General features: G+C 39.5%; 2 protein-coding genes across 2 annotated transcripts in view; both read right to left on the reverse strand.

Moving 5' to 3' along the window:
- Positions 1-597: 597 nt before the first annotated feature.
- Positions 598-6,623, reverse strand: bcl2l10.S (BCL2 like 10 S homeolog). Its single transcript, XM_018255438.2, has 2 exons — positions 5,930-6,623; positions 598-2,043 (listed from the first exon to the last, which is right to left on the reverse strand). Exons 1-2 carry the CDS (start codon positions 6,320-6,322, stop codon positions 1,912-1,914), a joined length of 525 nt encoding a protein of 174 aa, XP_018110927.1. The 5' UTR covers positions 6,323-6,623; the 3' UTR covers positions 598-1,911.
- A 2,196-nt stretch (positions 6,624-8,819) lies between these two features.
- The window catches only part of gnb5.S (guanine nucleotide binding protein (G protein), beta 5 S homeolog), a 33,271-nt gene continuing 14,774 nt past the window's right edge, over positions 8,820-27,316 (reverse strand). Inside the window, exons 8-13 of the mRNA XM_018255440.2 lie at positions 24,889-25,032; positions 21,385-21,476; positions 19,214-19,262; positions 16,335-16,431; positions 13,143-13,309; positions 8,820-10,701 (exon numbers count right to left, since the gene is read on the reverse strand). Coding sequence (XP_018110929.1) covers positions 10,690-10,701; positions 13,143-13,309; positions 16,335-16,431; positions 19,214-19,262; positions 21,385-21,476; positions 24,889-25,032 — 561 coding nt within the window. The 3' untranslated portion in view covers positions 8,820-10,689. The remainder of the gene's footprint in view (positions 10,702-13,142; positions 13,310-16,334; positions 16,432-19,213; positions 19,263-21,384; positions 21,477-24,888; positions 25,033-27,316) is intronic.

The raw sequence follows: 27,316 nt of genomic DNA on the forward strand, positions 1-27,316 counted from the left end.
ATTCTGGGTTTCCTCCTTTTAAATGCTCTGCCAGGCCTTTACTGCAGCGGCTTTCAGTTGCTGTTTGTTTGTGGGCCTTTCTGTCCGAAGTTTAGTCTTCAACAAGTGAAATACATGCTCAATTGGGTTCAGATCAGATAGGGCCCTACACAATCCCCTGCTTACTTGGATCTATGTAATTGCAAGCACAAAGTGACCCATCTTTTATTGACTTGTGTTAGGTTTCCATTCTTCAGTGTTATTACTATTATTCACACAGACAAAGAGCCATGCTCACATACTTTGTTATATACATTTACCTTTAAATGGTTAGTGCGCTATTTATTTTGTATGTGATGTGTACACATTTGTTCCATCTTTTTATCTTATATTGCACATGAGTTTTCTCCAGCAGCAGAGTAAAGGCCAAATTTGCCCTGTTTTCTGTGAGCATTGATGTGCAACTATGCATTAATGGACCGAAATACAGAGAGACAGTTGCTTTCCTGCAACTTATTTCTGATTTCTCACTGAAGAAAGTGGTATTGTTCATAATTATTAAAATAATAATTTTGTCCTAAAGGCATTCTTTAAGTAATAAAGACAATACACAGACAATTTATGATTGGCTATATATTTTAAATCAAACAAAAAAGCTAAACATTGTAAATATATTATTTAGAAAAAAATAGTTCAAATGCTTACCAATAGAAATGCCAGACCTCTATGGTGTGCCACTAAGTATAAATACTTTTTTTGTCAATGCATAGTGTATTTATAGAATTATGAATACAAGTGAACAATAGAAACATTTCTCAAAAACATCAACTTGTTCACGTTTAAGTCAGAGTCTGCACACGGGCATTTTGATGTTGATTGGAAAATAATAGGGTAGTGAATGTGCAACAGCGGTGCCATAATAGTAGGGTAAGGGATGTAGACACTGGAATACTTCAGTAGAAACAAAATTAAAATAAATCAGGTTGAGATGCAAATTCTCTTTCTGTCGTTCCCACAAAATAGTACTTAAGAGTAAACTAAAGCAAAGGACAAAATTTTGGCTTAAACTCATCCTGATTAGAGTCTAATATTTAGACAGAGAAGTTTAAAAAAAAATAAATAAAGCATTGGCTTTTTGGCATTGAATGCAACGTATGCATTGCGTCCCATTATAAAAGTCTGTTTATGTTAGAGTTTCACTTTTTTCCCGTCATTTCACCCTTCTTTGTATAAGTAGGAAATGTCCTACTTACCCTCTCCTATTGGCTATGAACAAATCAGGACCACAAGGATTAATTTAAAATATTAAATAACTCCATAACTATAATATCTCCAAACTGTGGCATTCATTGGTGGGGTAAACCCTATTGTGTTAACTTTTAAATGTTCCTTCTCCTCTCAAAACCAGCCTGCTCTGTACCAAAATATGGTGTATATAATCAACTGAGCATGATATTAGTGATGGGAGGATGCAAATAGTTATACATAACTCTGTCTGTTTCCTTCATTGAGGCAAAAACCCTGGCCTTCAACTAACTTTTTGACATTAACCAAGTTTGATAATTTTTTTCCTTCTATTTGACGGATAGAGACCTGCCGGAGGCCATTTATGACCCACCTACAGACCTACCTACTTCCCAGGCAGTGCAAGGAAACTTCTCTTTCTCCATTGAACTCTAGAGTCTTTGGTAACTACACCTATTACTGGTATGAGTTGTGTTTGATGTCGATCTAGAAAAACAGTTCATTGGTTTGTCTTTTTAGAACCATGAATTCTGGGTTTTTTTTTATATTTAATAAAAGAACACAGGGACACTATTACAAGGAATATGACAGTGTTCTTAAGTAACTTTCCACTTGATGTGTCTGTCATTTACAGCTGCTCATGGATAAAAGTCCACAATGAAATTCATTCCGTCTTTAGTTCAGTCTTCACCGTACAGACAAGATGAAGGCTAATCCTGCAAGGCCAAAGCCAGCTGCTGCCATTAAAGCATTGGAAATGGTACTGTTCTCCTGTGCCCGCTGAGTCCTCTTTTTAGAAAAGTTTTTGAAGAAACCGTCCTATAGAATAGAGGGATATTCATTTTAACATCATATTTTACAATTATAAAACAAAATATAGAACACAATGAAAACAAATGGATAAGGGTGCTATGATAAAACGTTCAGTGCCTGCCAACATCCCCTTTTCAGTATGGATTCTAAGGAATAAATACATTGTGCAGGGCTGTGATGAAATCGGCAGCCCAACACTGTGTACTGGATATTTTATAGGGAACATTACACAATGAAATTTCCTTAAAGGGATCCTGTCATCGGAAAACATATATTTTTTTTTCAAAACGCATCAGTTAATAGTGCTACTCCAGCAGAATTCTGCACTGAAATCCATTTCTCAAAAGAGCAAACAGATTTTTTTATATTCAATTTTGAAATTTGACATGGGGCTAGACATTTTGTCAATTTCCCAGCTGCCCCCAGTCATGTGACTTGTGCCTGCACTTTAGGAGAGAAATGCTTTCTGGCAGGCTGCTGTTTTTCCTTCTCAATGTAACTGAATGTGTCTCAGTGGGACATTGGTTTTTACTGAGTGTTGTTTTTAGATCTACCAGGCAGCTGTTATCTTGTGTTAGGGAGCTGTTATCTGGTTACCTTCCCATTGTTCTTTTGTTTGCCTGCTGGGGGGGGGGGGAAGGGAGGGGGGTGATTTCACTCTAACTTGCAGTACAGCAGTAAAGAGTGATTGAAGTTTATCAGAGCACAAGTCACATGACTTGGGGCAGCTGGGAAATTGACAATATGTCTAGCCCCATGTCAGATTTCAAAATTGAATATAAAAAAAATCTGTTTGCTCTTTTGAGAAATGGATTTCAGTGCAAAATTCTGCTGGAGCAGCACTATTAACTGATTCATTTTGAAAAAAATGTTTTTTCCCATGACAGTATCCCTTAAACTTTCATCTTTTAAGGCTAAATAATTTATTAAAGCAATAGTCAGACATGGCTAAGATATTTCAGTCATGGCTAACCTAATATCTTGAACACCAGAGAGTAATTTTAAAATGTATTCCAAATTAAGAGATGGATTTTCTGTTGAGACAACATCAACACGCAGTTCTACTATGTTATTCAATAGTCAGAACCAGCAGTGAATGCAGAGAAAAGCAAGGATTCAGATACTGCTTTGAATTATGTTTTCTTTCATTAGGCAACATTTCAGGCAATATCTGTAAAAACGAGGCTGATTTTAGAAAAGCGATGGAGTCGGAGGGCTGCAAGTTTAGACATCCCTGCTTTAGCTTACTGCACTGAATAAAAAGTGCTGAAGTTGTAGCAGATCTCAGTTTAGCAGAATCAGCTATGAATGATGCCGGCTCCAGATGGCTATGTTTAAATTGGCTTGCCAGATGACTGTGCAAACATATTTATACCCTCAATACCTTCCGGAACCCTGCTCTTTACAATTATTTGTGCAAACATACATTTCATGCCTGGCAGTTTAACTGCTTCCTTACCAAACTGGGAAGCAAATACCTCCTTACATATATTTTCATATGCAGCCTTGTATTTTAGCAAAAACTGTAAACAGAGCACTAGTTGGGATGGTCACTTTGTAGTGCAACTGAAGTTTCATTGAAACTTTCACCTGACCTTCTGTTCTGGCTCAGCAGTCACTGATGGGCATGAATTTGGACCTCTCGGGCAAGGGAAAATGGTAGTCCCTCGTTCCTCAGTGGATATATAGCCCCCTAAACCAATCTTAGGAGGTCTGGACACAGTTTATGCTGCACAGTTCATGGATTGTGAGACTGGTGGCAAACTAGAATTCTGCATAAGGGAACGTGTGTGGGAAAGTATATGCCAAATCATATGTTGTATTAAAAAATCACAAAATGAAAGGAGAAGTTAATTTTTAGATTAACTTTTAGTATGCTGCAGATGGATGGATATTTAAACATATTTTCCATTGCCTTTATTATTCATTTTGTATATTTTTTCTAATTATTAGTCTTGCTGTCTGGTCGTAGCTGTCTGGTAACTAACCCTGGCAACCAAAAAACAGGGACTGTGAAGCCTTTTTTCCCTCATTGCTCTGCTATTCATCTTTCAATTGCAACACTCTTTCTCGGGTTCAAGGATAACTAACCCCAAGCAACCAGATATAAATTTGAATTTTGACAACAGCACAACAAAGTGCTAACAATGAAAAACTACAAAAAACAAAACCAAAATGTTCGACCAATCACATTTTTTTTTAGAATTCATGTGTGTGCATCATATTAGAATTCATTTTAGGGTGCACAACCCTATTGCTATTTAGTACTAAAAAGGTTTAGCTTTAGGAACTGACACTCTAGCTCATGTTTATCTGCAACTCTGAATGCAGGCATAATTGTCCTGTCTCAGAACCACTGGTTTGAAATTAATAAAGTTATGACCTGAGTACAAAACCCATAAAAAATAAAAAGGCATATTGATTTATACTTTAATGCTGCTAGAGTTTAGGCACCATATTGGCCCTTTAAGTCAAGGATCTCATTCTGAAACTGATCTACAGCCCCCAAGAACCATGGAAATTGTAGTTCAGAGAAAACAGAGAAAGGGAATTTTTGTTGGCTGCTCAAAGTAAAATTTTCCATTTCTAGTAAAGGATTTTACATTGTTATCATTATCATATGATAATACATTAAATATCCCAAGATTGCAGAACTACACAGAGCTTCTTTGAGAACTAGTAGGACGTGCAAGGACGGAATGGAATTTAATTGCTATTACATTAGCATAGATTGAAAGGCTCCTAATATAAAATAGCTGTTAGCATTCTCTTTGTCTGGCTGTACATTTTTTCCAGTACTAAATACACCCAAATGTTTTTGTATGGTTACTATGGACACACAATGAGCAATTTTCTCCCAAGCTCTTTGTTTTTATTTTGTGTTCCACTGAACTAAGAGCAGAGAGCTCAGCATTATGTTAAAGTCTGGAAAGAGCTGGAAGTCATGTGACTCATGCCCTGTATTAGTCACTTCCCTGCTCTGTGGGCTACTACATGTCAAAACCCAGCCGCATAGAGCAGAACCAGGCACCTGTATCTTTCACCCACTCTCTATGGCATGGAAATTTTACACTATTGGTCTGTGACAAAATACTGTACTTTCCCAGCCTTTAGTGGGAAAGTCACATTTATACAGATTAAACAATATCTAATCTAATCAATGAAGAAAGAATCCAGATAACGTGCCTGTAGACACACAGCTGTATATGAATTGCACACTGCCAATCACTGACATATATCTGATGAACAGAGGCAGCAGTTATTTGTGCTGGCTGCTTCTAGGACAGTGCTATTGAAGTGCCAGTGCCCCCCTCATTCATCCCCTTGCTCTGCCCCCATGGGATGCAGTAGGGCACAGTGTCGGACTGGCCCACCGGGTACCACGAAAACTCCCGGTGGGCCCAGGTGTCAGGGGGCCCTCATGCTGCTAAACGTTTGGCCTATTTCATGGCCTTTCACTATTTCTATGAGAACAAAGTGGATAAATAGATGGAATAATAGATTAAAGTATGTAAAGAAAAAGAGACTAGGAGAATAGAGGTTGAGTGAGGAGAGGAAGAAAATAGTACTGACAGTAGGCCCCTGGTCTAAGGTTTTTTGGTGGGCCCCTGGTGTCCCAGTCCGACACTGGTAGGGCAGCACCACAATCCTGATTTGTCATTCTGAGAATTACTGATGGATGAATTTGAATAACTAGAGGATGAATGGTCATATGTAGGAAATGAAAGGTGCCTGGTCACTTCAATAAAGTGGAATAAGGCAGAAGTTATTCCAGAAGTGGAATAAGCCATTCATTAGCCTTACAACATCTGCAATTCTCTGCACCCCCCAAATCCTTATGCTCTTCACCCTCATCATCATCAGTCAGGATGAGAGATGAATCGGTCATTACCCAGCCTCCGCTACTCTGCAGCCAGTCCCTGTGCTCCACTGCCAGGAAGTGGGTCAGCACCTCGGTCAGCTCCTCAGGGGTCCCAGCCCTGCGCTTCCCTCTCTGCTGCGTCAAGAACCCGGCGAAGCAAATCAGAGCCACCGCTCGGCCACAGTTCAGTCCTCCGTCCAGAAGCATCTGCGCCGCTACAGTCCGTAGAACAATGGCAGGATTTGCAGTGATCCGATCGCAGCGACTTTCAATGAGGGACCGAGAAGGCTCCATGAGCTCGTTGACCGCCCTCAGCAGGGTCTGTGCCGCGGGGCTGAGCGCCGTCTCATCGTGCGGACTGACACAGTGTTGGAGATATTCCTCCAGCAGCGCACGGGTCTCCTCTTCCAGCTGCTCAGACATGCTGAGAAGAACTCAATGGCATCTCTCCATACATATACTGTACAACAGGCACCGCCCCTGCTGGGGATCGTGTCTGACACAGGGACACAGCGATTGGAAGGAAAAGCTGCTCCTCGTCTCTCCTCGTGCGATCCCTGTGCTCTTGTGCTGTGATCCGCTCAGCCCAGCGTCTTATCTCGCGCACTCATTTCCTCTTTAATGGCGCGCCCACTGGAATGTCCGATTTCTATCATCTGCTGAGGGAAGTGCCCTGATCCTCCGTAGGGGACCGGTTGTACTCTCGGTGCTTCCCTTCGTTTTGCTGACGTCACCCCAGTTGAGAGAACAGTACAACCCCCCCCCCCCCCACAGTGAGATGTTGTACCAGCCCAAAGGCTTATAAGAAAGTGAGGGCTGCGTTATTACCACTACTCTGATTATAGGAGCAGTAACGGCTCTAATGCACAGCTGTCACACCGCCTATTTATTTGAAGGACTTACAAAAAAAAGTAAAAAAGGGTTGCCTTTTTCAAATTTTCACTGTTTTGCAAATTTTTCCATGAAGCCAGATTCGCCCGTCATCACAGAAGTAACTACAGAGGTGGGTCCTGGAGGTATAGGGGACCCATAAGGGTCAGGCCACACGAGCAGATTCGGGGAGATTAGTCGCCCAGAATGAGAATCACCTGGGGGAAGGCACACGCGGCGCTTCGTTTTCCAAATTCGCCCGAAGTTTCCTCATGAAGCAACTTTGGGCGACTTCAAAAAAACAAAGCACCGCATGTGCCTTCCTCCAGGTGATTTTCATTTTAGAGTGTAGGAGGAAGGCAGTTCGTGGAAATTGTCGCCCGAAGAAGAGATTTGTTGCTGGGGCGACTAATCTCCCTGAATCTGCTCGTGTGGCCTGACCCTAAGGCCCTAATACATATACGATTTCCATAAATATTGGTAAAACAGGTCAACCTCTGGACATTTTGGTGGCCAACAGATTTTTGCCCCAAAATTTAGGAAAGTCACTGGAAAATGCAAGAATGGGACGGGAGACTGGGGTACAGAGCCCAAAATCTGGTAACTCCCAACTTCTACACAAGTCAGTCCCATTGCATGCTGGGTATTGTAGTATTACATTAAGCTTGACAAATTGTTAAACAGAAACTACATTTCCCAACATGCATTGGGAGACATAGGCTAGGCACATTAAGGCAAGGAAAACATTTGGCTGGTTTCCAAAGTTTACAAACCAGCCTGTGCTTTAAACTAGTAGCCCAATTTGGCTGGAAAACGGACAACCTGGCAACTCTGCATTGGTTATACCCTGCAACTTATCCAACTGCCCCCCACTGGGCGACACTGGTACTGTTCTATATCAGTCTATGGAGGTTCATTAGCCAGACTCCTGCAATTAAAGGACCAGTAACATCACAAAATGAAATTTTTTTAAAATAATAAAAATATAATGCAGTGTTGCCCTGCACTGGTAAAACTGCTGCGTTTGCTTTAGAAACACTACTATTGTTTATGTAAATAAGCTGCTGTGTAGCAATGGGGGCAGCCATTCAAAGGAGAAAAGGCTCAGGTTACACAGCAGATAGCAGATAAGCTCTGTAGAACATAATGTTATCTGTTATCCACTATTTAACCTGTGCTATATAGCCATTTTTCAATTTCTGCCATAGCTACACAGCAGCTTGTTTATATGAACTATAGTAATGTTTCTGAAGCAAACACACCAGTTTTACCAGTGCAGGGCAACAGTACATGATATTTTCATTACTTTTTTCATCATTTTGCTGCTATTTAGATAAGGGCTGAATCAGCATGTGAAGCATTTTGACGTTTGAATTTAGAAATATTTGTGAGTTCATTATTTACCTTTTTTACAAAGTCCTAGGTAATTTTCCTCTTGAACCCAGGTATGGCTGGTTGCTATGGCAGCGGTACTGTGCCTGGGTAGTTGAGGAGAAATGAGGTCACCAGTGAGGCCAGCCAATGATGATTTTACATTTTGTAACTTTATTGTTAATAATTTTGTATGGTAATGCATCTTGTGAAAGGTTTTGGACCACAAACTGAAACGTTGATGAAAAATATATTTAAGTGTAAAACAATGTGTGTACATTTGGTACTAAACAACGTATGCTTCAGAGCAGTGATATATGTTACGCATCTTTGGTGGCACTTTTGGCTATACAGTGTACTTTGATGTACCTTTGGGCAGTGCTTGTTCATTATAAAGTATGATTACAAAGCCAAGGTATTGGGGTCACCATGTTGAGCATAATGTGAGGTACTTTGGCTATGATTATGCAGTGTTGGTGATAAGCATATTTTGCTTGAAATTCAGATTCTAAAGTTCCTATGCAAGGTATTGCTTAGAAAACAATTGTCAGGAAACATAGGCTGTCTGTATGACACATACTCCTAGGACAAGTGGGTCGACCTGTTACCTTTGAGCAGTTCTTGAACTTTCTCTCCAGCATAAAAATCAGATTGATTTAAAAGATGCAACCACATCTACTCACTGTTGTAAAATATTTATTTGTACATTTCTCCATCTAGCATAACATATAATAGCTTTAAAATAAATATCAGAATGAATCAATATATCCCAAAGACCTACTTTATACTAGGGATGCTCTGAATCCAGGATTCGCTTCGGTATTCAGCCAAGATTCGGCCATTTTCAGCAGGATTCGGATTCAGCCAAATCCTTGAGCCTGGCCGAACCGAATCCAAATCCTTAAAATCATGTGACTTTTTGTCACAAATGATGGAAGTAAAATTTTTTTTAGCTGCGCACTTCGTGAGTGGCACTATTTTCCCCTACCCCTCGCTGATTTGCATATGCAAATTATGGTTCGGTTCGGTATTCGGCCGAATTTTTCATGAAGGATTCGGGGGTTCGGCCAAATCCAAAAAAGTGGATTTGGTGCATCCCTACTTTATACAACAGTGGTGAGACGAAAGAAAGAAAAAAAAACAACTTAAGAGTTCAGTCTAGTGCAAATGTAGCTGTTAAGTTACTTTCTAATTGTAAAGGCAGTAATGCACTCCAGTCACTCCTGAGTTCCATTATCTCTCCTTAGAGTAAAATGTATATATAACTGGCTATTCAAGTCTAGGGGTTGAAAACAGACCCTTGCAGATACTTGCATCCCAGGCCTTCACTCTTTGCACTAACGTTATAGAGCAGAGTCATAATAAAAATAATGATAATAGGATAGACGTTTCAAGGCTGCAAGAAAAAATGAGGGCTCAGTACAGCTTAGTTATGCTACGGAGCAGTACCCTTAATAGAGAACATTTGCACAGGGGGCACTGTCAGCAGCTCTTTACTTGTCAGAATTATTACAATATCTTAAATCATGCAATTCTGATGACTGACACCATACCTTTAACCATTCAACTTGAAATAGGGATGATAAAGAAAATGCAGTGTGCAGAGCTTGGTGTGCTTTATATAAACATTGAGCCTGAACAATCAGCCATGGGTCTTATGTGTGTTAAGAAAAGAATTAAGTGCAGTGGTTCACTGAGCATGTCTATTAGCCGATTGTGTTGTGTCATAATGCATGACATGAAATGCTGTGGACCCCACAGACACAGTGTATTTTGCGGTTAAAGAAGGGCAAGTATGTACAGATAGTAATTAAGTGCATGGGAATAAATATATTTAATATTTTATGGGCATGACCAATATAACTCCAAGTCTGACATCTCTGCTTTAATGGCTGCTATCAATAACACTGATAACAGACCCATAACAGAACTAGAGCCTACTAGAGAATCTGGAGAGCCATTCATTTGTTTATGAGTCTGGCTCTTCTTATTACAGATGTAGCAACATGTTGTACTGCTGAGCTTCTTCACTACATTCACAGTACAATGTTCAAACTTTCCATCACTAACATGTTCTGTGTGTATTCATACTATAAACTATAGCAATGTAGCTCGCTATGCTAAGCCATATCACACATCTTATACACATTAGAATCACATATATGTATTTACCTTTGAAAATGACACAGAAATGTAAAGAAAGTACAAGTGTCACTCTATATACAGTCTGGAGTAGAGCTAATAACTGCCCGCTGCAAAAAGGTTGGAAAATGGTAACACTTTGAGACAGACAAAACAAATGCCCAGTAAATTAATTTTTGGTTCAAAAGGGACAAACCAATCTCCTGCCATCTGTAATTAAATGTTAGTAGGTAGTATTGCAACAATTGTATTTTACGACAGAGATACCAAGCTCATATGTTAGAGAAACCAGCAGCATTTCATCATCTGTGCCCTGCAGTATATTTGCCTTGACAGTGTATATAATCTACAGCAATAAATATATCACATCCTTTGTGTTTTGCTTCTTGTGAACGAGGTCACGAGGCTCAAGCCCAGATCTGTAGAGATAATAAAAAACACACACAATTTATTGTTAAGAAATGGGGAGTTGAATACAGTGCTTATTTCCTATACATGTCTGCATCTCTGAGTGTTTCTATGCCTCCCTCTAAGTTTCAAACTGTAAGGGGCCCGAAGGCTCAGACAGGAGTAGTGGACCTAGGAGGAAGCACCAGTGCAACAGTTCGAGGTACAGGAAAGGATTTAGAATAAGAGTGATCAAGTTCAGGCAATATGGTTGGTTCAGGCAGCAAGGGTTCAGTAAACAGGAACAGGCAAGGTTCAAGACACAGAATCAAGACTATAACACTAGAAGCGCACCCAGGAACTCACAAGGAAGAACCTATTGTAGGACAAGGTGAGCAGTGTCTCAGCGTCTTTTATAGGCCTCCTTTGGCGGCAAAATTAGACGCAGTGACGTCATGACAATGGCATCCTCACGAATGCATTTTCGCCGCAGGCGTCAATTCTGACGCTGACACTTCGGCGCTGAGTTTGACGCTGGCGTGATGTCACGAGCTGCGATCAGGAGGAACCACATGGAAGATGCCGCCTTATTGGGACACGCCATCTTGGGACGCCAGGTAAGTTTTCTTACACAACCTACCCGTATTTCCACTTTCACTGCTGGACAGCAACAGAGTATTAACCCACAACAGCCCATTTATAAATCCTGCTAGCAGTAATGGACAATTGTAAGTTTATTTTTTTATGTCCAGTAGAAAATGCACTTTCCCACCGCTTTTCATGGTTCTTATCTAGCACACATGGCAGAACATCCTGAAAGGATAATTTATTGCACTATAAAATGAGAATATTCACATAGCATATGGGCAGGTGAGTTTGTTACAGGAAAATTGTATGTAAGCCATAAAAGAGAATAACAGTTAAAATTAAGTCTTGTAGTCATTCAGTTTTTTGGTTGCTCAGTCAGTATATATATATATATATATATATATATATATATATAGTCCCAAGTATATTCCAAGTACAGCACTCTATAGGTCTCGTGCAAACAAACATAAGTTTTTGCTTCCCCATATGTAAGGGGACACACCATTCAGTTTTACATCTTACATAGAGTGTGGATGCCACCTGTCCAAGATGTCATTCTGAATGCCTTCTATCACTTGTTCGATCCTTATTAATTATTGGGAACAAGTAACCAAATTGCGAACAGTGAGGGCTGAACTGCAAGTAAATGGCCCTTGTAAATCAGGCATGCCCACACAGAGAAATCACTTACAGAAACAGTTTGTTGACCACAGGCTTTACATGTAAGGATAACATTCATTATTTTGTTACCTGAACTGCATAATTCATCATTGCATCATTGCTTTCCCATAGTGAGAACACCTGTACCCATTGTATTACCTTCCTGACATACTTTACATTTTTTACTATCAAAATAGACCTTATTTCACATGCATGTGTATCCGCATTGCTATGTATGTACACTATGTACTATCTGCCCCAAGCTTAAAATCACTGAAACTAGAAAAAGAACCCCTGAAAATTTGAACATCCTTTATCTTCAAGCTTAGTTAGTCGGTTAGTTTATTATTACTAGCCTTCTGCTATGATTTCCTGTTTGTGATGAAAACATTTTTTTGACAGGCATTTATTTGTGGTGGAAAAACACAGAAAAAAAACACAGCGCAAAAAAGATGCTGTAAAAAAAACATCCAAACTACATTTTGTGTGGAAATAGACACATCAATTAAAACATCCAATGAGTTCAATGTATTTTGTGCAAAAAAACAACCACTCATTTTAATAATTGGTTTTCTGCCAAACAGAGTCTCCTGTAGGCTGCCGTTCTACATAAGCACCACCTAATGGCCAATCACAGCCCTTATTTGGCACCCCCAGGACTTTTTTCACACTTCTGTTGCTCCCAAAATCCTTTTACACCTGAATGTTGCTCACAGGTAAAAAAAAGGTTGGAGATCCCTGCTTTATAGATTACATTTTTGGCTAACTAACTATATTAGAAACATTTTTTATTTTATACAGTTTTTATTTTTACACTGAACTGTTCCTTTAAGAGAGCATACCACTGCCAATTTTGATAAATACTTATATAACATTGGAGGTTATTGATGTGACTGTGGGTGGAACTTATCTCATCCAGGTGATTTCCTATAATTGAAAGGCTTGATTCTAAGTACTGCTGTATAAGCAAGATTCTACTATAACATGTTAGTTCAGGGGGTGATTCATAAAATAGGCGTAAAGTAATATTGCAATGGTAGTCGTAAGATAGAACTAAACCTCCACTGCCCCAGTTTTAATCCCAATGCATAGACCTCCCTTTAACTGTTGGCAATGAGCGAATAGTGTTCACTGGTTACTGGACATGTTACTGCTCTCTGATCACTATTCAGATTGGGGTAGACAGGTAGGAGCATTCATTCAGATTATATATTTTCTCACTTACCCTTAAAGTATGATCCCATGATCCTGAACAGAAAGCAGTTCCATCTGGTGACACACGCAAGGTGCTTACTCTGTTTTCATGGCCAAATAAAATAGACACTCGTGTTCCTTTAAGAACGTCCCACACATTTATTGTGTAATCATTATATCCCGCAAACAGCAAACGGCCTGAAAAAAATCGAAGAAAGTAGTAAGTGTTCACTGCATAATTTCAATACAAACAAGTTCTTGCTGCATGACTTCTACCTTCTTTGAGAGCCCAAACCTTAGAAACCACTATAGTGTTTTATAGATACAGCTGCCACATCTATCTTAATCTCTGTGAAAATTACATTTTTTGTGACCTTATCTGTCTGAGCATCTGCACCCTGGATGGAGTATTTCCAGAGTGGAGCTACAGGGGGTGCAGGTTTGTGGTCTACACTTGTTATTGATGATGGAGTACAGTACTCTAGATGTGGTGCTTTCCAATATTTGGATCACAATTCCAATAGAATGTTTCCTGTGTCTTTAATTCCCCTTTAAATGTTGAGAGACTACCCAAATGCAATTTGATGTATTAATTATTAAAACATTATGACTCAATATTTATATTTAAATCATTTAAGTCATTCTCACTTCTGCTTTCAAAAAAAAAAAAAGTTCACTGAAACAAAATATTAAAGAATTCCAAGAAAAAAAAAATCCTGGCAAATAAGGAATTACTTCTTCCTGCTATTGTCCAAATCACATACAGCATGGAAATATGATGATGGCATGGTTACACTGGGTGAGGTAGGTCGGAAAGAATTTTATTATAGACTATACAGATCCATTTTCATTTAATAATAGCCTGTGAAGTTTACTGTTCCCATGATTCAATAATACAGCAATAATCCCCTTCTCTCCACTTTAGATGGTGGAATTAAAAACAGCTGTAAATTTTAATCCAAAATGAGACTTCTGCTTTTATACCTCTATATTCACTGAACATGGCTAATTGCAGTTAACTTGCTGTGGGTTATAATTACTTCAGTAATTGCATCATTCACTAGGGGATCATGAACTAAAATGATGCAGTTGCAATGTTTATAACAAGGCACAATCTTTAATGCACATCAGCACAAAGGCTGCATGTATCAGTGCAAAGATGTCAACTTAAGGTGACCACACACGGGCTGATAAAAGCTGCCGACAGACCGAGTCGGCAGCTTATTGACCCGTGTGTGGGGCCCTTCGATGGCCTTCCCCGATCAATATCTGGCCGAAAGTCGGTCTGGGGGTAAAAATTCAGGTCGGATCTGACCACCCTTATGATCCGATGATCGTTGGGCCCTAGGGATCAGCCCAATATCAGCCACCTCAAGGTGGGCATATCAGGGAGAGATCTGATCATTTAGCGAAATCGCCAAAACAAGCGGATCTGTATGTGTATGGCCAGCTTAACACTATGTCATTAGGGAGATAACGATCATTTAATTCCTATTCTTCTTCATGATTAAGATGTGTCATCATTTACAATGCAAGAGGCAGTCTGCAAAATGCAAAAAAAGGCTGCAATTAGGCTGTGTCCTGCATTTTGTAACTTTCTGCAGGCAGAGGCGTTTCTAGGCACAGGGCCACCCAGAGGCAGCCTTTCTATACTGCCCTACCCAAACCCCGTGCTTACCTTTCCAAGCGTGCAGAGAGCACAAAAGCAAGTGCAGAGCTGAAATTCTAAACTGATATTCCGAACTTGAATTTCTCTTCTCACTTCTTGGCAGCAGCTCCCCTGGCTGTAAGCATTTTTTTGTGTAGGCTTTTTTACAGTGTAGAGACCAGCGAGCCATGCCCTGCGGATTGAGTGCTGACTGCACAATTTAAGAGGGACAAGGGAGGGGTAGGCACATAGTCGTTCCCACATCTTCCTCCTGTCCGGCTCTAACTTGCACATCTTTACAGGAAAATGCAGCGATAATTCCAAGAATATAAGGATGGCAAATACATTTTCACACCAAATCTTACCCTAACTGACCTTCAAGCCAGGCTTTTTGGTGTATTTTGCAGAGAAAATAGACTTTCTCCTGAAAACTGAGAAGCAACACCCCACCACACCCAACCTCTAGGTGTAATGCGTAGGCTTCAGCCCATTATTGGGTTAGCTCACGCATCTATAATCACCAATGACATACAGTTACATTGAAGTTTTTGACAATGCCAAGGGTTTATACAGTGCCTTGAAATGATGGGTCTCATTTAAATCTATTTGTTTTAGACTAAGAGCATAAGGGAATAGCCAGCAGTGTGAAAGTGCACCCCTTCTTTTCAGATCTATACATGAGCCATATTGCTGCAATAACTTTAATACTCGCTGCGATCATGAAAAATTTACTTTTTTTATTAGAGCCTCTGTGAATATTAGAAATATGGCAGTGCCCACTCATTTGTACAATGGGAAGTATGCAGAGAGGGAATATTTCAGCCATTTAATGAACGGTGCCCTGTTGCAGATAGTATATTTTCCCTTTAATGATGTTTAAGCAGAGTGATAGACAAAGTGTAAGCAGCTCTGAGATATGTCCATGAGGTGACAGTGAGTTTAAAGCAGTGTATACAGGGTGCTGCCCATGCTGTGGCTACATTACTTTAGGAGCAGTCCTGTTGACAGCTGTTTTCATATCTGGAGCAGAAGTGCTGACTGGCAGCAAATACTAAGGTTAGGTTTACTGAGTGATGATCTCAAAGCAGAAAAGTCAAGTGGGCAGGAATATGGCAAAACAAGCCGTGGCACAGCAGACTGTGCTGACAAATAAAGCTTAATTGCTGTTGTCAGTTTCAAGCAGAGCAAATTAAAGAGCTTGCACATTCCAATTTATACAGGGGAAGCACTGTTACTAACAGAAATGGCACTGGGTTCCCTGTAGTGTGTTCTCTGGTACAAACAGGGCTATTCTACATATTATCATGTTTTTAATTACTGAGTAGTTAACACATGAAAAGTAAAAAGTCTGTATAGGGAGAACAACAAGATGACATTAATGTAATGGTATACTAAAAGTACTCGTGTGAATTACAGACATGATATTGAACACCATACATTGTGTCTCTTATACTGCTGTTAAACTACAACTTCCACCATTCATCAATAGCCAAAAGGTATGGATCTGTGTCCAACAACAGTGTGAGGGATGCAGGTTGAACATATTATGTTATTGACATAACACTTTTGACTTACCACTAAGAGAGAAATCAACGCTGGATGCTCCAAAAATGATGCTTTCTTTGGAATAAATGGCCACTTCTCTATCAGCCCGAAGATCGTACAGTCGGCACTGCAAGTACAACACCATTAAGCAACATTATAGTCTCAGCAATTCACCTACTGTTCTGTCTACCCTGTAAGAATACTTGTTTACTGGACAACTTTTCTGTGGCAAGTTACATACAAACATTGAACTTTAAGCTGCCTTACAGAATTCAGGCAATGGTTCTTCAGTGTTGCATCAGTGTAATGCATCTCTACATAAACTACACAGAAACTGTACCTGCATGCTCTGCAGTGGATTGTTGTTCACTTTGTTCATTTTTGCTTTTCACTTTAGTGGCATCAAACTACATGTGAACTTGCATTTTAAAATCTCTTTTAAAGCTTGGCCTGTGTGCAGTCACCAAGGTCTGGAGAAACCATGCCCTAAAGTCCAACAATCTACCACAATGTGAAATGTGAATATTAGTAAGCCAATCTGATGTTGCCCACATTGAGCAGTCTGCATTTACTGGGAAAGCACCCATAGCTTATCACACATTCATGCTAGTCATAGTTGCCTAAAAGATGCACCATTATTGTTGTTGATTTATGACCTCACTATCTCCCTTGCAACTGTCCTGTTATGAAGTAGGCAGTCTTGTGAGGGTCAAATCTTTTAGCACTGCCAAATATAGCAACAATGATTATGTCCTCTTAGGAGCTAGTTATAGAAGCAACAGATTTGGGTCCAGGGAGCAGGTAGGGGCGGGTCCCCATATTTTCATTGCTAAACTCCCTCTAGTTGCACACTTCTAGAGACTTCCATATGATGCCGGAACCTCTGACTGACCTCAGTATTGGGCCAGATTGACTAAGAAGCAGCCAGTCTGGCCCAGTCTTTTAAAAAGAGTTTTGCATAACAATGTTTATTAACTGCTTAATTACAGTATCTAGCACTTACATTTGTGGTTAGGGAAGTTAGAAATATGTGACTGATATAAATAACTATTCTGACATCTGGCAAAGTCCACTCCTCAAGGTCTGTCAACAGCAGAGAGCAAGTTTCTCTATAGCAATTGTTACATTTGCGAATTTAGCCTGTTGTGAACGAATAAGGAACCGTGTCCACCCACGGCTGCTTACCATGAGGAGAAACACGCCGACTGTTTGGAGTACCAAGAAAATCCAGTCGAGAACGTGAAGAGGGGCCACACCAATACCGACGCAGATTTGCACCCGTAGAGACCTCTCTGCACAAACCGGCTTTTACCACAAAAGGAGCCGCTTCTACGGAGACCGGCATTGTGAAGAAGACCACTGCATCTAACAGCAATTATATTCTATCACCAGGTAAGCGCAATACCTCCAACAGGCATAAGGGTGACCGTGATTAGACGATTTTCAGGACTACACTTTGCAAAACACGATTGACACCTACAATTGTGAGTAGATCCGACGCTATTTACCAGAACCCTGTATTAAGGTTAATACACCAGCGAGCCTTTCTTTTTACCTATAGGAACCTCATTCAGCGCACCTTCCTACCCTCCTGATTTCTTGTGAGATGTGGACAAGTGGATCCACTTTGTGAATACTGGTGCAGCTCTTAGTTTTACAGCTACTTCGGACTGAGCGCAGTTTTTTAACCTATTGTTTTCCCTAATGTTAAACTACTCAGCAAAATTCATCATTTTGAATTACCACTCATTATTTTTAATCAAACATGACCATATCCATTTATCAGTCACCCTGTGACAGCTTTATTTTTTTTCCTTTGGAATTGCAATTTAACCAATAAAACCATATTTTATACAATTGCAAGAATAACTGTGTAAAGCGTCAGATCCGAGTCTGTGGAAATGAGAGCAAATACAGTATAGGACATAGGTGCAAAGGTCATCTGCAACTGAACGGAAATAAGCATCCCCTCCTGCCTACTTTCTTCCAGTAATCGGATCCATCCCTGTCATTTAGTTTCTTCATTTTATCACAGAGATGACATAAGATAAAAAAAATCTGTTCCATAGGCAGCTAAAGGTTACAGTGGGTGTTTGTGAAATCTCCAGTAGAATTGGATGGGGAAAGGGGAGTCTATAAGAAGAGCAATGTCTCCTTCTGCACAGTGGAGTGGCAACAGGAGAGATGAAAATGTACCTGTTATGGAGAACTGGATGAATTGTGTTCTTTGAGGCCTCTGCATGAAAATAATAACCTTATCCCTTTGCATCAGTGGCTTCTTCTTGTCCCCCACCTTTACTTTACTGTATTATAATTTCCTTCTGCCACCCCTATTTCCTCATCTTTTAATCTCCCACTGCCTATTATCATGTACTTCTTTGCAATCCTTGGCCGGAGTTCAGCTAGCGTGACTATTCAGATGCTTCTGACACAAGTAATGCATATTACAAAAGTAATAAAGTGGACAAATATCTGCCTGCAGTGGAAGCATTGCGAAGACATGGTAATGGTCTTTGTACACTTGATAAAGGGTATCTTCCTTTATTATTATTTTGATTTACAGTTGAGTTGTTGGCACAGAGCAACTTAATTGGAAGCAGAACATTCAATTCCTCTTCAGCTGTACAGATCACCACCTTTACCTTGAACAAATTGTGTGGCCTAGCGCAGTAAAACAACCTCACTCAATCATCAATCCCCAATGCAAATTTCAAGAATGAGCTTAAAAATCAAAGAATCGTTCCAGAAAAAAAAGATTGTTAAACCTAACAAAACGTTTTATAATTTTAAACAGCGCTGTAACCATCATTACTATTCTCTAAAAATTACTAAATGTTATGAAATTGGCCCCCATATGGACACAACCCTAATACCAACATATTAAGCACTGTAGAGATGTTGGAACCTACCGAGGCATCATCTGAACCAGAAGCAAATGCATCTCCACTTGGGTAGTATCTGGGCAGAAAGAGCAAATATTATTAGTCATTAAGAATTCATTTAAGAAAGCAGTACAAGATCTTTATAGAGCTTAGTATCAATGCCATCTGATCAGACTGCATACTTTGATAGTAACCATAGCATGGAGACATAGGATTTTAATGAACCCATCTTGTGCTTTACTAGCTGCACATTTGGATCCCTGTCCATAAACACAATGGCACACATTTCTAAAGCTGAAGAAGCCTGAAGAGGATCGCTCCGTGGTGCTCGCTGGAAGAACCCAGGGCCGGTGCAGTTTTCTGCTGATAGGAGCACCGGCCCGGGGTTTCAGGTAAGTAAATACAATCACTTGGGGTGCCCCCCCAAGTGCAAGATGACTTTCCTTCTCCTGTAAACACAAGGGGTTCTTTCTGCATTCCCCTGCAGTAGATCCGGCATAGGGACTGCACAACAAACGCTTGTGTGTAAGAGCCCTTATACTTCTGTTTTCAAATGACTAATCAATCATACGTATTCATTCATGGTCCATAAAGTGATATACATTATAGAAGGAATATAGAACATATTGCTGTTAAATAATCTATTTAGCATCAAAGCCAAGTTACACACACTGTCCTAAACCCAGTTTTATAGTGGAGCCTTGTGCCACATGATAGAATGGGTCTTGTTTATCCAATATAGCTTATTTCCTGCAAGAATACAACCATACTACGATTACTACAGGTATGGGACCTGTTATCAAGAATGCTTCGGACCTGGGGTTTTCTGGATAACAGATCTTTGATTTGGATCTTCATACCAACTAGAAAATCATAGACACGAATTTGCGGCAAAAAATCCGCCACAAAAAAGTTTTCGTGCATCATAATTATTCGGACTGCCATTGACTTTAATGCATTTGGACCAAACAGTTACACGTATAAAAATTGTCCATGCGCCAAAATAATTTTGATGCCCATTGACTTCAATACGTTTCGCATATTTTTGACCGTTTCGTGAATTTAGCGGGGTGCCCAACACTAAAAATCATTATAACATTAAAAAAAAACATTAAACATTAAATAAATCCAATAAGATGGTTTTGCTTCAAATAAAGATTAATTATATCTTAGTTTGGATAAAGTACACGCTACTGTTTTATTATTACAGAGAAAAAGGAAACCATTTTTAAAAAATCTGGATTATTTGATTATAATGGAGTATATGGGAGACAGCCTTTCCGTAATTCGGAACTTTCTGGATAACGGTTTTCCGGATAGCGAATCCCATACCTGTACCTCCATTTCTAATTGACTGCTGTCTGCTGGGATATCTGCTTTTGATTAGTTTATTAGATATTAAAAGGGTTATAACACAAACAAGCTGGATTTTAAATTTGTCATTCTCCTTGCCTATGAGTAGTAATAGGGTTATGTGTACACAGTATTTCCATTGATATAACATGTAGCTATGTTGCAACAACATGGGGCCGATTTACTAACAGCCGAAATTGCAATTTTTCCTATATTTCTAAAAAGCTCTAAAAATTTAGATTTATTAGGTGTAGAAATCACGAAAACCTCTAATAGAAAGCTTCGACCAAGTTAAAGTTGTCGAGGTTGTATAGAAGTCGATGGGAGATGCGCTGATCTTATTGGACGGCTTTAAATCAAAATCAGCCTCTTAGAGGTTTTTGGATAGGAATGGTCCGAAAAACCAAAATTTTAGAGGATTTCGAGTTATTTGTATTTTATTTTGTTTCCTGCGCACTTTTTATATTTGGATCTTTTAATACATTCAAACACAGTTGTGGTTTTAGAGTATGTGAGTTTCATCATGGTTTCAAAAACCACTGAATGCCACTAAAATCTGAACTTTATTAAATAATCCTCCATGTGTTTGTATTTAGGTGAGTGACATGGAATCTCCCACTCATGTGTAAATGCAAAGAAAGAGAAGTATGCACATACCCAGCATGACATAAACTATGCCTTACTAACTGATTGTGTGCTTAAGGGGAAATAGCTTCGTGGTACTTTCCCCTCTGTATGATAAATGTATAGCAGAAACCTGTTCTGATACCTGAAACTATGTATAGCAGGAATAAGCTGAATTTATACTTAGACAAAGCAAACACAGAGCATGGTTAAGGACTGACCTGACACTGTTTATGTCAGACTCGTGGGTTTCAAACGATTGGATGCACTGCCCTGTCCGCATGTCCCATACCATTGCCTTTTTGTCACAGCCCTAAATAGAAAAGGACACACAAACAACTGTAAAGAGAAAAATCATCTGGATCCAGTCTCCAAGTGCTGTTCTGTAACAGGAACGCCAACACCTCTTCACTGACGGACGTACTGACATGAACATTCACACAACCCCAGGGGAAACACACTAATGGACAAACATACCATATTTATAAGTAGACTTTCCCCCGAGACATGATACAAGTACATTGCTACAGAGCTGCAGTACAGTATGACGTTGGCCAAGATGTTCTCCTTAGAACAGTAACAGAAGAGGGGTTTTCATACCACTGAACTAGTAGCCTTGTGGGATGTTTCAGGCACCTCCCCTCTACCCATTGAACATTTGTGCACATTTTTTTACAAAATATGTTTAAAAAGAAAAAAATAAACCATTTTTTTACATCTAGGACAGAGTAAATAAATGTCAAGTGAATATTTTGCAGATGTGACCACAGTGGACAATTATGGTTTGAATGGAACAAAATCACAGTTGCTTCATATTTATGGATTTTTGCTGATTTGCCACAGCAATGTTTTCTTTTGTTTTTGTTTTTTAAACTAAAAAATATATGAAGCCCATTATTCTATCTGAAAGCCAGAGTTCATAGATTCTATACCCTATTATATACATTAATATGGGATTTAGTGCCGTTAACATAGTGGTAACTAAACTGTGGCTGGCAAGTAGCAAGGAGGCCCAGCCTGAAGGTCAGTTTCATTAAGATTTGGGGAGGATATGTATTTGATCTTCTAGATATTAGAGAAGGACCAACATGAAGATAATTTAGGTTGATATTTGTGGAGAACATCTGCTACACTAGGTTTATAGCAAATAACATATTACAGGAATTCATTTGCCTCCAGTTTCCACATAGAAGGCTAACTATACTAATTACTACAAAAACAGAAACTTTTTCCCAGTCTAAAAATAAGGGGGGAATATTCCCACTGTGAGAGGGAAGACTGTCTGGGCTCGGTGAAACTTAATAAAAAGCAAAATTATAGATTAGAGAACAATGACAGGGTGGCGAGTCACAGAAACAGAATTAACTGAGAAATAAATTTTGTTGTTTAAAGGTACACTAGCCAGTTTTTCTTATATTCCTTTGATTCTGTTGAAATAAGACCTGTTTAAACCAACAGGTACATAAATAGCAAAGAAATAGGAATATTGAAACCAGAAAATAGGCAGAATATATTAATACATATTATGTTTAACAATAAATACCTAGCATTATAGCCCTTACTGAAGAGGCCTGGATAAGATATTAATCAGAGAGTGTAGCTTCCAGCCTTTATGCATTACATTTATAATAGAAACATTTTTAATTTTGCACAGCCTATCTATTTACCCAGTTTTTATTTTTACACTGAACAATTATTTTAACATGTAATGGCAAAGGGAGACAGGTAAATAAGTATCACAAGCATATGTGGATAGTCCAGTGGCACACAGGGGTTCATGTATCAACATTGGGCAAATTTGTCTGTGGGCAGTAACCCATAGCAACCAATCAGTGTTTTGCATTTTCAGACAGCTGAAGGTAAAATTAAATAAAAGCAACCGTTTTTGGTTGGTTGTCATGGGTTACTGCTACTTGGCAAATGTGCCCAGTGGTGCCCTTGTGAGAAGAAGGCACTTCTGAATATGTTCAGATAAGCATGTGATAATATAAAGTCAGCCAAAGTAACACATTGCAAACAATCAGATGCTTTAAGGCAACACAAATACTAAGGGGCACATTTACTTAGGGTCGAATATCGAGGGTTAATTAACCCTCGCTATTCGACCGTCGAAGTTAAATCCTTCGACTTTGAATATCGAAGTCGAAGGATTTGGCGCTATTCGTTCGATCTAAGGAATAATCGTTTGATCGAACGATTAAATCCTTCAAATCGAACGATTCGAAGGATTTTAATCCATCGATCGAACGATTTTCCTTCGATCAGAAATTGGCTAGAAAGGACCTTCCCCATAGGCTAACATTGATGCTCGGTAGGTTTTAGGTGGCGAAGTAGGTGGTCGAATTTTTTTTTTAAAGAGACAGTACTTCGACTATCGAATGGTCGAATAGTCGAACGATTTTTACTTCGAGTCGTTTGTACTTCGAAGTCGTAGTCAAAAGTCGAAGTAGCCAATTCGATGGTCGAAGTAGCCAAAAAAATACTTAGAAATTCGAAGTATTTTTTATTCTATTCCTTCACTCTAGCTAAGTAAATGTGCCCCTTAGTGGTTCCTATGGGGTAAGGCACAAACTCTTCCCCTGAATGAAGCACTCTCTGCCTATATGGTGCTACACATTCAGAAACAATTGTAAACCTATTGATCATCAAAAGATGGAACACCAGATATGACCCACTTTATTCTCCTGACCTCAGTCACTCGTTCAGCCTTTTGAATAACTATGTCAAATACCTCTGAACTTATTCTATGTACTTTACTCACTGATGAATTTTCAGTGCTTTTTAAACATTTATCTTTTTGTGTTTTTCATGGTGAGCATTATCATTAAATTGATTACTGGAATCTCCTGAAGTTATTGAACTATACTCTATAACTCAGCCTATTTAAAATCGTACGCCATTGAAAGAGGAATGTGTTGAAAGAGGAATTTTGTGGGTGTAAATCCTCTGCAAAAATTCAAGTGAATTTCCCCATACAGTTCTAGTAGGGAAACTCTGCTCGTGAATTTACACTTTTCACATTAAGTAATGTCTTTAAAGAAATTTACTTGGAAACGTGCGACAGTGTAAACTGGTGGTAGTCGCAATGCAGATGGTGAATTTTCATTTTTGGCCAAAATGTACCCAATCTAAATTTAGCCTTTTAGTAAATATGCCGCAGCATGAAAGAGATCATGTTTTGCTTACACCTTTATGTACTTTACCATTCAGTGCTGTTTTGCAGTGAACTATGCAACATGCTGCTGCTTTATAAATAAAAAAAGTGGGATGCACCAAATCCAGGATTCGATTCGGGATTCAGATTTTCACTGCCTGGCTGAACCAAATCCAAATCCTAAAAAGCATGTGACTTTTCGTCACACAAGTAAAAGTTGTGCGCTGCATGTGGGATTCCATTTGCCCCTTTTTTCCATATACATATATATTGCCTGCTTTTTTTGCATATACAAATTTGGATTTGGATTCGCTTCAGTATTCGGCCGAATCTTTTGTAAAGGATTCAGTCGAATCCTAAAATAGTCGACTTGGTGCATCCCTAAAAAAAGCAATATTATTGTAAGTAAAATCTATTTACACAGACTTTGTAGGCCCTTCAAAAATGAAAGAGGTTAACTGAGACACATGCATTTAAGTTCCCTCATCCCACTTTAAGTTTCCAATTCTGCATTTGTACTCTGGTTAATTCCTATGTGATGTCATGGAACTGAAAGGTTTCCAGCCCTTACCCCAGACACAAAGGTATTTCCTGTTTCAGAAGGTGCCAGATCCAGGCACAAAACATCAGCACCGTGTCCATGAAAGCTCTGGAGTAGCTGTCCACTCTCCACATCCCACAGAGCACATGTACCATCTCCACTGGCTGTCAGGATCTAATTTGAAAAACACAGAAACTGTAGTTAATCTTCCTCTTACTTGATTTTCTTTTTAGTATTAAAACAAACATATAGGGGCAGACTTATCAAGGGTTGAAATTTTTAAATTTGAATTTCGAGTTTATTTTAGTGTAATCCGACTAGGTAATAGTCCAAATTCAATTTGAGTTTAAAAAAAATTCGAAATTCGAATTTTGAAGTTTATCATGTACTGTCCCTTTAAGAATTCGAAGTCGACTATTCGCCTTCTAAAACCTGCCGAATTGGTGTTTTAGCCTACAATCAATTTGGAATCATTTGGTTTTTTAAATTGTTTTTTTTTTGGGGGGGGATAAGAACTCTGATTTGAGTTTGCGGGTCAATCCTATTCACCCGATTTTAAATATTCAAATTTTTTACATAATTTCGAGTTTATGGGAGTTTTTATAAACTCCCATAAACTCTAAATTTGACACTTGATAAATATGCCCCATGATGTAGGTTTGTCTACAGTTAGAAAATATATTTTTTAAGGAAATACAAATACATTTTCAACAGAAAATTTGGAGACCCTGCACTGCCCCCTTGTGGGTTTTTTTCTAGCAAGCAAATCCTAATTCCAAATTGTCCAAACCATAGTCCCTAATGTGTTCCTACTGTTGATGTTCAGATTTAGGGCACAAATACTTCAACTCAAGCCCCATGCCTCACAAACACCAACCATTAACACCTGTAACTCTTTCAGAATGACGCATAATTTTCCAAGGCTATTAACAAATGGTGATATTGAACTTTCTGAAGAACGCCTTAGGCAAAGGAAGTTACTCATCTATATACTTTATAAATGAGAATGTTCTGTGGGGAAGTTGATTTGTTAACTGCAGTTCCTATGAGCATAACAGCCATCAAAAAGACTTGTGTGCTATGGCTCTAAGGCTCACAGTACACGTGGCATCTTCTCTCCTTTTGGTAAATGCCTGACTGCAGCCGTAACCCACCTGTCATTCATTAAAATGGAAATAAGTCTGAACAGGTGGATTTTGGCCCGAAAATGAACAGGTGCACCTGTTCAGGGCAAATGTGCTGGTGTCTGGTAGCAGCACTACTGGGGTCAGTTGATATCTTGACAATATTATGTGTCTTTGCCAACACATTTGCTATGCATTTGAAACACATAACTGCTTTATAGTTATTACTACCTTGAAATATTAATGGGTTTACTTGGATTCATGTTTAGTTCACACAGTATGACGGGTTAGTTACAAACACTACTGCAGTGTGCATAGTGCCATGTTTTTGTATCCACAATACAGTATTTCCCCTTAATTCCATTATAATGGTGGCCTCAACATAGTGATGCACCTGACGCAATGGCAGATAGTTAAATACAGGGTCAGACTGGCCTGCTAGGGTATTACGTAAAAACCCGGTGGGTCCCCGGCTTTGGTGGGCCCCCAGGGCCCTCTACCTATATTAGTACAAGTGAGCGATGATTTGGGCAGTTGACCCACCAGCACCCACATCGCTCAAGTAGTGTAGGAACTTGCAACAGGACACTACCCGCCAGTCCTGACTGTACTCATTGAAGAGCAGAGTGGTGGTGTTGGTGTAGATGTTTGACGCCGATGGCTTGCCTGCCTGTGTATGTTACGTGCCTGAATATGCACGTAATGCTCCCCATCTGCATGTTCCCCAGCACATATGCATCAGTAGAGGTTTGGCTGAGCTGCTTTCTGTTAAGCGTACTGCAGCATTCTCGATCACCAGGCCCAGCCCGGACCCAATCCTGCACTCCCTCTTCTATCCGCTACAACGCCGGAAAAACTTACGAGCGTGCGCATGTAGAGGTGGTGCAGGAGGTATCGGTGGCACAGAATAGTTTGCAACTGGGGGGCACGGGGAACAGTGTGGGGGGGCCCTGAGGCTGCAGGCCTGGTGGGCCCGGGCCCACCAGTCTAAAACTGATTAAATAGTTACATAGTTAAATCGGGTTGAAAAAAGACGAAGTCCATCAAGTTCAAACCCTCCAAATGAAAACCCAGCATCCATACATACACCCCTCCATACCTTCACATAAATGATATATACCCATATCTATACTAACTATAGAGTTTAGTATCACAATAGCCTTTGATATTATGCTTGTATAAGAAATCATGCAAACCACAGTTCTTTTCTTCTAGTCTGAAGGGATGGCCTCTGATGCGGTGATCCTCTTTATGGGTAAAAAGGTGCCCTGCTATTTGTCTATAATGTCCTCTAAAGTACTTGTATAGTGTAATCATTGTTTTTAAAACAAGTG

This window comes from Xenopus laevis, chromosome 3S (genome assembly GCF_017654675.1).
Source record: "Xenopus laevis strain J_2021 chromosome 3S, Xenopus_laevis_v10.1, whole genome shotgun sequence".
Lineage (NCBI taxonomy): Eukaryota > Metazoa > Chordata > Amphibia > Anura > Pipidae > Xenopus > Xenopus laevis.

Coding starts and splice junctions, on each gene's coding strand:
- bcl2l10.S (XM_018255438.2), bottom strand. CDS start 6,322: ATGTCTGAGCAGCTGGAAGAGGAGACCCGTGCGCTGCTGGAGGAATAT. Junction 2,044..5,929: donor TGCAGAGTAGCGGAGGCTGG/GTAATGACCGAT, acceptor TCTATTCTATAG/GACGGTTTCTTCAAAAACTT.